At 38.9% G+C, this 12,012-nt stretch overlaps 1 protein-coding gene across 1 annotated transcript in view; it reads left to right on the plus strand.

Annotated features, from left to right (window-relative positions):
- ESRRG (estrogen related receptor gamma) overlaps positions 1 to 12,012 on the plus strand; it is a 275,113-nt gene that overhangs the window by 46,096 nt on the left and 217,005 nt on the right. The window contains exon 2 of the mRNA XM_007952508.2: positions 531 to 946. Within this exon, the coding sequence (XP_007950699.1) occupies positions 531 to 946 (416 nt within the window). The remainder of the gene's footprint in view (positions 1 to 530; positions 947 to 12,012) is intronic.

The following is a 12,012-nucleotide window of genomic DNA, read 5'->3' on the forward strand; positions in this document are numbered from 1 at the left end:
ATCATCTGTTCTTGAAAATAAAAGTTTGATTCAGTTCATAATAAAATGTTTGCAGCTTCAGAAAGTGGAAGGTAGAGTGAATATAAATGAAATTTTAGAAATGGTGAAGAACTTTGCAAGTCCCTGTTTCTTCCATTGATAAATTTGGAATCCAGAGAGTTGATTTAGATATTGACAGTGGTTCTTGAAGAGAAAGGTAAAATAAAAGGAATTGGATCCTTTAGAGCTTTTGTTTATGGCCTGTCTGGACACTTTGATGTAACCTCGTCATGCCCTTATGCTGATTACCCTCTTGTAGAACAAGATATATTGACTAGAGAATGAATGATGTGTAGTCCCTAGCCCTTAGGAAGCACTCTCAAAGAGCAATGTCTTTAACATATGAATTCTTCTATTTTTTTTTTCCTCCTTTCATCTTTCCTTTTCATTTTCTCTATGTATTCACCATCTTTTTGTTTCTACCTCTTTTGCTTTCTGTGTTTGACACTCTCTCCTCTTTCTCTCTCTGGTTATATCTCCCTAAATTTCAGGCTTCTCTGCAGAATGTCAAACAAAGATCGACACATTGATTCCAGCTGTTCGTCCTTCATCAAGACGGAACCCTCCAGCCCGGCTTCCCTGACGGACAGCGTCAACCACCACAGCCCTGGTGGCTCCTCAGACGCCAGTGGGAGCTACAGTTCAACCATGAATGGCCATCAGAACGGACTTGACTCGCCACCTCTCTACCCTTCTGCTCCTATCCTAGGAGGGAGTGGGCCTGTCAGGAAACTGTATGATGACTGCTCCAGCACCATCGTTGAAGATCCCCAGACCAAGTGTGAATACATGCTCAACTCCATGCCCAAGAGACTGTGCTTAGTGTGTGGTGACATCGCTTCTGGGTACCACTATGGGGTAGCATCATGTGAAGCCTGCAAGGCATTCTTCAAGAGGACAATTCAAGGTTAGTGTTGGGAATAATCCTATTATCCTCCCAACCTCACTTGATGGGTTTTTGTTTTGTTTTGCTTTTTTTTTTCTCTCTCTCTAGTTCTTATTCTTGTTAGTCAAATCTCACAGCCTTAAAACTCCCTTACCTACAAAATAGTGTCCTGGATGGTGCAAATGCTTAGTGTCCTCAGCTGCCAGCTGAAAGGTTGTAAGTTTCAGTTGACCCACCGGTGCCTAAGAAGAAAGGCCTGATGATCTACTGAAAAATCAACCATTGAAAATCCTAGGGAGCACAACTCTGCTCTGACATACATGGGGTCACCATGAGTCAGAGTTGACCCAAGGGCAACTGGTTTGAGGAACTACAAAATAGAAATAGATTAACATTGATAGTAGAGGATTTAAAGAATTCCCTCCATTACACTCCCTATCAATTAATTCTACCTTCACTCTTAAGCCCTAATGATAGAATGAGAATAACCTTTGTTTGGAGTTTCAAAAAGCATAACTATTACTAGAGTAATGTGTGCCAGTAGAATAACTGAACAAATGTACATTGGATTGATAGTGCTATTTTCCCCCATTGGTTCTTCTTATAGGTGTTTGGAGGTAACAGTACTTTAGATTTGTGGTTGTCAAACTAGACTGTGCTTCAGAATCACCTAGAGAACTCGTTAAAATACAGGTTGTTGGGCCCCATCCCTGGAAGTTCAGATTCATTAGATCTGGGAAGAGTGTGAGAATTTGTAACATATTCTCAGGTGATGCTGATGCTGGTGGTTCACCAACTACACTTTGAAAACCAGTGCTTTTGACAAATTTCAGTATCTACTCATCACCTATCCTCTAGTGCCATAATTGGTTAAGGTCCTGGTTGCTAACTGAGAGGTTGGTGGATTGAACCCACCCAGCGATTCCACAGGAGAAAGACCTTGTGATCTGCTTTCGTGAAGATTACAGTGAAGAAAACCTTATGGGGCAGTTCTACTCTGTCACATGGAGTTTCTGTGGGTTGGAATCAACTTGATGGCACCCAAGAACAACAACATGGTTAGATATACTCCCTCTGTCTTTTAGTAAATTAGTATAAAAAGTCTAATAAATCATACCAGTGAAATTACATCTAGTTATAAAATATATCTCCAATATATGTTCCATAATCCCCAAACTTTAATGGATCTCCAAATTTATGAATGACTTTATTAGTTTCCATATAAAATGTAGAAAAAAATATGATAGAAATTTATATGTGCCCCTTTAAACTTGTTATCCACAAATACAGAGCTGAGCTCATAGTAAAAGCTATAAATGTATTGTTGTTATAGTCCCACTCATAGCAAGCTTATGTATAACAGAATGAAATGTTGCCAGGTCCTATGCCATCCTGACAATCATTGCTGTGTTTGAACCCATTGGTGGCAGCCAATGTGTCCATCTCATTGAGGGTCTCCCACTTTTTCACTGACCCTCTACTTTACCAAGCATATGTTTCTCCAATGATTGGGCTCTCCTGAAGACATGTCCAAAGTAAATGAGATGAAGTCTTGCCATCCTCACTTCTAAGGAGCCTTTTGGTTATACTTCTGCAAGGCAGATTTGTTCATTCTTCTTGCACCAAAACCCAAATCAAACTCACTGCCATCAAACTGATTCTGACTCATAGAGACCCCTGTTGGGTTTCCAACACAGTAAATCTTTACAGAAGTAGATTGCCCCTTTTCCTTCTGTGGAGCGGCTAGTGGGTTTGAATTACCAAACTTCTGGTTAGCATCCTGAAGCACTGTGGCACCAAAGCACCTACAGTCCACGTTACATTCACTATTCTTTGCCAACACCATAATTCAAATGCATCAATTCTTCTTGGGTCTTCCTTTATCATTGTCTGGCTTTCTCACTTGTATGAGACAATTGAAATACCATGGATTGCATCAGGCACCTTAGTAATCAAAGTGATATTCTTTGCTTTTTAACCCTTTAAAAAGGTTTTTTTTGTAGCAGATTTGCCCAATGCAATACATCCTTTGATCTTCTGCTGCTTCCATGGGCATTGATTGTTGATCCAAGAAGAACAAAACCCTTGACAACTTCATGTTGTTTTTTTTTTTTTCCCCTGTTGCCAACAAACATATGTTCTGGTAGAAATTTATATTTTACTTTCCTAGATCTCTTGTGATATACTTTTGAAGAAAATAGAGAGAAGGGAAGAAAAATCATTTGTTGGGAATCTACAGGGCACCAGTGACTCTGCTCAGTGGTTTACAAAAATATATCTCTTCTACAGCTAATTATAATTGCAAGCCTATCTTTGTACATATCAGTGATTCTTAACCTTCACAGCTCATTGGAATCACCTGGAGAGTGTTAAACCATACTGATGCCTAGGCTCATATTTAGGAATTTTGAATTAATTGGTCTTGGGTGTGGCCAGGGCAGGGAGGAATTTTGAAAGCTCCCTAGGTGATGATAAGGATACACTGGACTGTGCTATACCATATTCTAAACCAGTAGTTTTCAAACTATATTTTCTGGATCAGCAGTGTCAGCATCACTTGAGAATTTGTTAGAAATGCAAATTCTCAGGCTTCACCTAGCTTAACTGAGTCATAATTTCTAGGAGTCTGGCTGGCCCAGCCATCTCTGATTTATCAAGGCTTGCAGGTGATTCTGATGCTAACTCAAGTTTGAGAGCTACTGCTCTGTACCATGTGGCTGCTGATTTATCACTGCCAACTGACCTTTTCCTTGTAATGTCCCCTTGATTGACATCACTAAAATCAGTATTAGGAGCTTTAATAACTTGAGAATGTAACTTTTTTTTTTAATTTTTATTTTTATTGTGCTTTGAGTGACAGTTTACAGAGCAAATTCATCTTTTATAGAAGTTCATATATGCTTTGTCTCAAGACATTGACTGCAATTTCCCACAATGCAACAGCTCTTTTCCAACTTCCTCCCCATAGGTACCGCTTCCCTGTGTCCTTCCTTCCCATGAACTCCTACACCCCTGAGCTGTCTCCCCATGCATACACAGTCCTTCTATTCTCCCATGATTGATCTCTTCATGGAGTGTATTTACCTAATGTAAATATTCAGCTCATATGCCTGTCTTTTGTTTGGCTGGAAGCCACAGGAATGGCTTCAATTCCAGGCCTAAAGGGCAGCTAGGGGCCATAGTCTAAGGGGTTCCACCAGGCTCCATCAGGCAAGCAAACCTACTCCCTTTCTTTTCTTTTCTTTTCTTTCTTTCTTTCTTTTTTTTTTTTTTATGATTTTGTGTTTTGTTCTACGTTGTTATCCCACTCTATACAGGATCTCCCCTCCAAGTGGTTGGCAGTGGTAGCCAGGCACCATCTAGTTCTCCTGGTCTCATAGTCATGTAGGCTGAGGATCACATAGTGTACCAACCCCTTGGACTAATTCTTTCCATGTGCCTTTGGTTTTCTCCATTCTTCTTTGCTCTGGATGAGGAGAGACCCATTGTTGCAGCTAGATGGCCACTTGCAACAAGGTTTTAAGATCCTAGTCGCTACTTGGCCAAAGTAGGATGTGGAACAATGTTTTTGTGTAGTATGGGATGTAACAGTTTTTAAAGAGCAAAGGAGGTAATATTTGTTAAACTTTAATCGTTTTAAATATCTTAACAAAAGATGATTCTGAAACCTTTTATGTACACACAGAGTGGTCTCCCACCCTTCCCCTTTAAGAGTGTCTGGCAATGCAACTGTTTTCAATTAGTTGTAGTGAAGATTATAGTGACTTTCTTTAGTGGATCAGGTTTTACCACCTTTCACTTGGTTTTGTGTTGTCTACTACGTAATTTCCTTGGTTTGTGGCCAAGTATACAGTTAAGAGTTCACTTACAGTTCATTCACAGTTAACTGTTTGACTATATAGTTGAAGAGTTCACTTACCACAATTTTTCAAGACATAATAACTCTTACACAATAGAGTGAACATTTAAGTATAACCTTTTCATAGCCTTTCACAGTTTTATCTGAAAAACAGAAAATCAAGTTAATGTGGAGTATATGTGAATTCCTCAAATATTTTCAAAGCTGTATCTTCATATTTTGGGGCTCATCATTGCCATTTTTATTAGCATTTTATTATAAACATTCTTAGTTCACTATTTTTTTTGTTGTGGTCTATACATTACCCACATCTATAAAACGAACCTACCTCATGGATGCTTAAGGATTAAATAAAATGTAAAATTAAAATAAAATGTAAAACCACATGTAAAATGTATAAACCAAAGCAATAAGTGGTCTATATGCAAAGTGTTGTTTGACTGTTAACAGCTGAGAAATCTCTTCAGCTTATTTACTAACACTGCAAAATTAGGGAGTGAAAACACCACTCATGTCATTGTTGTTACCAGCCATTGTCCAACATACAAATATAATGCTTATGGTTATAAAACATCTAAAATTTAAACTACGAGTAATTTAATTTTGTTAACTCAGTTTGCACAGCTCTGGGCTAACTATACAAAGATAAGCAGTTGTTTTAGAGTAAATTAAGAAATATTGCTTATGCTGATATAAGAAAGAGGTTCTCCATGTGGAAAATACTCCCATTTACTCAACAAATATTTACTGAGAACCTACTGTGAGCCAGACAGCCTGTTAGCTGGAGTTTCATCTTGTCAACATTTTATTAAAGCTTTATTTCCAAAGGTTTGTAGATTAAGGTGAATTCCTCATACAAATATTTCCTGTCTTGAGAGAAGACCAAATTTTTATAGTGTGGGTGTAAATTTCTTTGGTCTTCAGTATGCTATTTAAAGATCAGATAACTATGTGAAAACAGTTCTTACAGGTTTTTTTTTTTTTTTTTAAATCATATAACATAGGTTTTGATATTAGTAGCTCTACAATAGTATTTACCATGCAAGAGCTAGAATAGAACAATTGGAATTCTATGCATGATTATTCTTTAAGATGCTGAAATTCTTCTAAAAGCTTAGCAGAGCAAAGCACAGGGTGATTCTTGGCATTGATGTATAGTGCTCAGTTCTACTCCATATTGGAGAGAGCAAGTCTCAGGGATTTTGAGCAGGAGACAGAGATGTCACTGTCCAGATTAGCACTCTGGACTTGCCCACCTGTCTGTGCTTGTTGCTGGCAGCTGGGTGGCACTCAGTAAGGCTACCCTGCTAGCTACATCATCAGACATCACACTGTGGTGCTCACTTAGCCCCCAAAAAGGCAGTGAGGCAAATAAAGGGATTAAATTGTGAAAGTATAATGTAATAATTAGGGCAGTAATTATAAGGAAGATTGGAACAGCCCCTCCTTTCTGTGGCCAAATAGTTATAGCAATTGAACACCAAAGATGTTCAAAGTGGCCTGAGAATATTGTGTCATCACAGACTCTTTTTTCCCCCAACCCTGAAGGGGCCATAGAACACATTCTCCTACCTTCAGGCCACATCAGAGCCAAACTCTCTTTGACAGTTTCCTACCCTTCTCCACCCAAAGCTCTCCCGGGAAAGAGAAGAGATTATGCAACCCCCCTTGAGAACAAGTCTTTCACAGTCTCGCAACCCTTATGGCAAGCATGTTATATAAGTGTGGCTTCTATCTCAGCAGAGCCTGAATACTCTCTCATTGAATTGATGAAGAGACACGTGCACTCACATGTGTATATCCAAGGGGGAGTATTGCCTTTTTAAGGAGGCTTGGTGGCTCAGTGGTTAAGTGCTTGGCTGCTAACTGAAAGGTCAATGGTTTGAACCCATCAACTACTCTGCAGGAGAAAGATGTGGTAGTCAGCTTCCATAAAGATTTATGACATCTTGGAAACTCCACCTTATAAGGTCACTATGAGACAGACTCAATGACAGCAACTTATCGTCTCTTTTAGAACCTTTATTTCTTCTTATAAAAATTTATTTTTAGGATTAGTTATAAAATGTGTAATAAATATAAGTTCAAAAGTCAGGCAAAATTCTTTTTAAACTTAGAGCCAAAAGAACATATAAGCAGAGCATATCTCAAGAAAAGTTATGAGAATTGTTCTTTTTAAAGCTGAATATGGTATTTCAATTGTGAAAGGCAATTAATCATAGATTTCAGTGAAAGTCAACCAGAAAGGCATATTTTATTTATTGAGTATTTCCAGCTTATCATTGGAAAACTATTGAATTAGGTCAGCATTTAGGTAAAAGTCCAGGTTTCATTTTTCTTTTTCTTTTTCTTTTTTGATGACTAAAATACGTATTAAAAGACTTTGACAGTTTCTCTTTATTATTCAATGGGAGCTCTGGTAGTGTAGTGCCTAAGGCACTTGACTGCTAACCAGAAGGCTGGTGGTTCAAACCCACCAGCCACTCCTCGGAAGGAAGATGGGGCAATCTACTTCCATAGTGATACTGCCTCAGAAACCCAAGGAGGGGTCGCTATGAGTCAGGTGTGACTCGACGGCACATCAACAACAACTCTATTATTCAATAGGGTCACTGTGGCAGCAATGGCATCACTGTCATTTTCTAGGCTTATTATTATTATTATTTTGCATATGATACTGTTATCTTCTGATCCTTTTTTTCCAATTTCAGTTTTGGCCTTATTAATTCAAAAAGGAGTTGAGTAGTTTTTTTTTTTTTTTAATTGGGGCCTTCTCTTTAAGAGTTTTTACTGTACTCTGGTTAAGGAGTCAGGAGAAGGAAAACCTTTTTATAGGAAGAAAAAGTCATAATATATTCAGTTATTTAATATACAGAACATTAGTTCTCTGACTATGTTTTTAAGTCTACACAACAATATGGAAAAAGAGTGTGATACATCTATTTATATATTTCATTGTGTAGTTAACATAGCTATTTCAGCTGCTCATTTTAGTGCTAGAGAGAAAGCATTCTTCACCCCCATACATAATTTTTTAAATATAAGTTTTTTTTTTTGTTTTTTTTTTTAGCATATTAGTTATAACAAGGGATTCACGTAAAATCCATTCCAAATTTTGGCCTTTTAACAGCTATGAGAACGTGATCTCCAGAAACGAAGAGAAGATTCTTTGAGCAAGGAACTAACAGTTGGTAGAAATGAAGCTTCCTACTGGTAGTCAAATCAAATGTAGTAACAACTCAGTGGCCCCCTGTATTAAAGTCAGTAAATACTGGTAATATGACTGGGATACCTTAGCAGTGAACAGTTCAAATATTCTAGGGCAAAGTGTTGTCCTTGGTACTAAACTGAAAGGACATGTAAGCTTCCTTACCTCCCATCTACACACGCTTTTGCTATGATTATGAGCCTCACCAGTGCCCTTTTATACTAGAAGACATTTAAGTTCATTGACTGGAAATTTGATTGGCTTTATTTAGTTTTGTGATAATCAGTTAACCTTCTTTTTTTCTATGGATATGGATGGGGAATTGAGACTGTGGATTCAGAAGGGAGCCTGAAATTTGAAACTTGCATAAAACATCAAACTCCCAGTAAGCTTCATGTGTGAAATGTTGTTGTTGTTATGTGCCATCGAGTCGGACCCAACTCATAGCGACCCCTCCTTGGGTTTCTGAGGCAATATCACTATGGAAGTAGATTGCCCCATCTGCCTTCCGAGGAGTGGCTGGTGGATTTGAACTGCCAGCCTTCTGTTTACTAGTCAAGTGCCTTAGGCACTGTGCTACCAGAGCTCCCATGTGTGAGATAGGAGAGATGAAGTAGAATCACTTTGTGTGTGTGTGTGCTTTGGGTGAAAATTTACAAAGCAAATTTGTTTTACAGTCAATAGTTCATGCACATTTTATTTCATGCCCCAATTATCACCCCCAACCATAAAAAACTCTCCTCCCCTTCCCTCCCTGTGACTACCTACTCCCTGTGCCCTTCTTAACTATACATTTCTATCTGTTCAGCTTTCCCTCTATGTGAATGCTGCCCCTCTGGTGTCTCATTGCTGATTGATCTAAGGGGTGCATTTCCCTAGAGTAGGTGGATATATCAACCTGGGGTAGGTGTTCTACATGTCATTCTTTCTACTGTTGGGCTGAGAGCCAATCCATGGAAGTGAGCCCATTTCTAGACCTGAAGGGTAACCCGGGGCCATAGTCTTGGGGGTTCCTCTAGTCTCTTTCGGTCCAGTAATTCTGGTAATTTTCTTGTTTTTGAAAATTGTTCCACATTTTTCCTCCCACTCTATCCATGATAGATTGGGCAAACTGCTTCTGTAGTGATACTCCCTCTGAAAACCAAGGAAAGATTGCTATGAGTCAGATCTGACTCAATGGCAGTGCTTTTTTTTTTTATTTTCCAGGGTCCCAGTTTTGATCCCTTCCCAAATGGTTGGCATTGGTAGCCAGGTACCATCTAGTTTTTCTGATCTCAGGGTCATGAAGTCTGAGTTCATCGTGGTCCACCTTATCCTTGGACTAATTGTTTCCAGTTACCAGAAGTGGAATGTCTTTGCTGCATGAAAAATAGGCATGACCATCATGAGAACTAAGTACTCTCCAAATATTTGTGGGGACTGGAGCTTAAATACACATGGACATTCACATACTATATATTCAATATTTTAATGTTATAAATCAGTATAGCAAATAACTGTTAACTAAAATATATTTTATTCTCTTACTTGACAAATATACCTTTATAATGGCCTGGGATGTCAGTTTTTCATTTTTAATTCTTAGATTTCCAGGAATTTTGTGCCAGAAATAGTGGACAAAGAAAGCTTGTCCTTAGCCTGTAGCCACCCCTTTCTCATCCTACCTCTCTACCTCCACTCCCTGTCTTATATATACAATGCCCACATGTCTGGCCCTACCCACCTCTTCCAAATAGCTACCCTTGGGCCATTGCACAGGCCTCACAAAGTGGGCTTCAGGATTCCATGCCATACATCTATCTTCCAGAGGGTGAACCCAGAGAACACACCCTCTCTGGCCCTGGAACAGGGCTTGTGGTCATTTACCTGGAGAATTCTAGGGTCCCAGTATTTAGGATCATGAGGTGTAGGGTAGATGGCTCCTATTGTGCTTGTCCCCTTAGCTCCTTGAACGGACCCCTTGCTCTGTGGATGCTCTCTTAGGCACAGGGCCTATAGGAAGGAACCTTTCTTGTCTGGGCCCCAGTAAGACTCTAAATCTCATCTTAAACATGGCACATTAAAGATGAGGTATTTGCCTACAGACCATATGCTGAAGGTGTATGGTCATGACCCTTGGAAATGATGCTTCAGACTTCTTTTCCACACTGTGAATTGCTGACTTCTTCCTGAATCATGTTGCATAGTCCTGGAGGATCCTTCCTGGATGCCTCCTTTGTCATATGTTTTTTCCAGTCTTAGAATGATTGCAATACAGGAGAAAATGGTGTTGTTGTTGTTATGTGCCGTGTAGTCGGATCCGACTCATAGCGACCCCTCCATGTGTTTCTGAGGCAGTATCGCTACGGAAGTAGATTGCCCCATCTTCCTTCCGAGGAGTGGCTGGTGGGTTTGAACCGCCAACCTTCTGGTTAGCAGTCCAGTGCCTTAGCCACTATGCTACCAGAGCTCCCACAGGGTGAAATAGCAACTTAAAAGTGTTTGTACCTCACATGAGTGTTCCAAAGGAAGATATTTTAAAATTTTCTATTTAGCTTAAATAGTGGAGCGAGAAAAAGAGTTACTCCAATTTATAAGTGGCAGCTTTAAAACTGTTCTTTGTTCCAAAATTAAAATCCTTACCTCTGAACTTGCTTTTGTTACATGTTTAGTTGACTTTTCTCTTTTTTTATTTTTTTGCATTTGATGCAAATTTTTCCTGATTTTTAAAAATGCTTTAGTCCTGCCAAAGTATATATGATAAATATAATTATACTCCTGCTATTTTAGTTGCTAGGTTCAGTATTCATTTTGGTAGCAAAACTTAGTATTGCAAATTTTTTTCTGTTGGTGGAGATGTGTTATGTGAACGGGTGTCCTAACAGCATAATTCTCAGTTTTGACTGAGTGGAACCACTTTCTTTGAGGTAAGTGACCAGTGATTCATTTTCTGTGGTTTCTTCTGACTTTTAGAAATTGACCTAAATTGTCATTTAGTTTGATCTCTGTTGAGTTAGTGATCAGAAAACGCTTTTTAAGAGCCAGATACCAAATCACATAGTAAATATCTTAGGTTTAGACCCCATAAGTTGTCTGTCACATATTCTTTGTTTCGTTTTTATTTTCAACTATTTAAAGACATAAAAATGCTTCTGAACTAAAGGCATACAAATCATGTCCAGGACTAGATTTGACCTACTGGCCACAGTTTGGGTAACTGTTAGACCAAAAGGCCACACTGATTACCAAGATTTTTACCCAGAGGACTTCCCAGGCAGCTTGGCATTCATTTTATTTACTTAACCTAAAACTGAGCTCTCTACCATGATGAATTTTTTAGTCTGTCAATTCAATTTTTTAGAATATACCTCCCAGAGGTCAGAATTTTCTAATTTCTTCATTGTTTGCATATTTAAGCCTGTTTAAACTACACCTACACCTCTATGAGCACTCCAACAAGTTATATATATATATACATATACATAGGAGTTCTGGTGTCATAGTGCCTAAGTCATTTGACTGCTAACCAGAAGGCTGGTGGTTCAAACCCCCTGACACTCCTCGGAAGGAAGACTGGGCAATCTACAATAGAGATACTGCCTCGGAAACCCAAGGAGGGGTTGCTATGAGTTGGAACACATTCAACGGCAGTGAGTTTGGTTTTTATACATATGTGTGTGTGTGTGTATATATATATATTTGGTATCCCCTGCAGATACCAAAATTCATGTATGCTCAAGTCCCTTATATAAAATGTGTAGCATTTGCATATAACCTATGCACATCCTCCCATACACTTTAAATCATTTGTAGATTACTTATAATATCTAATACAATGTAAATGGTATGTAAATCGCACTTTACACTCTCTTACAGTACTTAATTGCCTTCTGACCATGCTACCCTCACATTGGAATATTTTGGATCTGTGTTTGATGGAACCTATAGATACAGAGGGCTAAGGGAGCTCTGGTAGCATAGTGGCTAAGGCACTTGACTGCTAACCAGAAGGCTGGTGGTTCAAACCCACCAGCCACTCCT

Source organism: Orycteropus afer, unplaced genomic scaffold, assembly GCF_000298275.1.
Source record: "Orycteropus afer afer isolate SDZICR_OR568_19922 unplaced genomic scaffold, OryAfe1.0 scaffold00013, whole genome shotgun sequence".
NCBI classification, from domain to species: Eukaryota; Metazoa; Chordata; class Mammalia; order Tubulidentata; family Orycteropodidae; genus Orycteropus; species Orycteropus afer.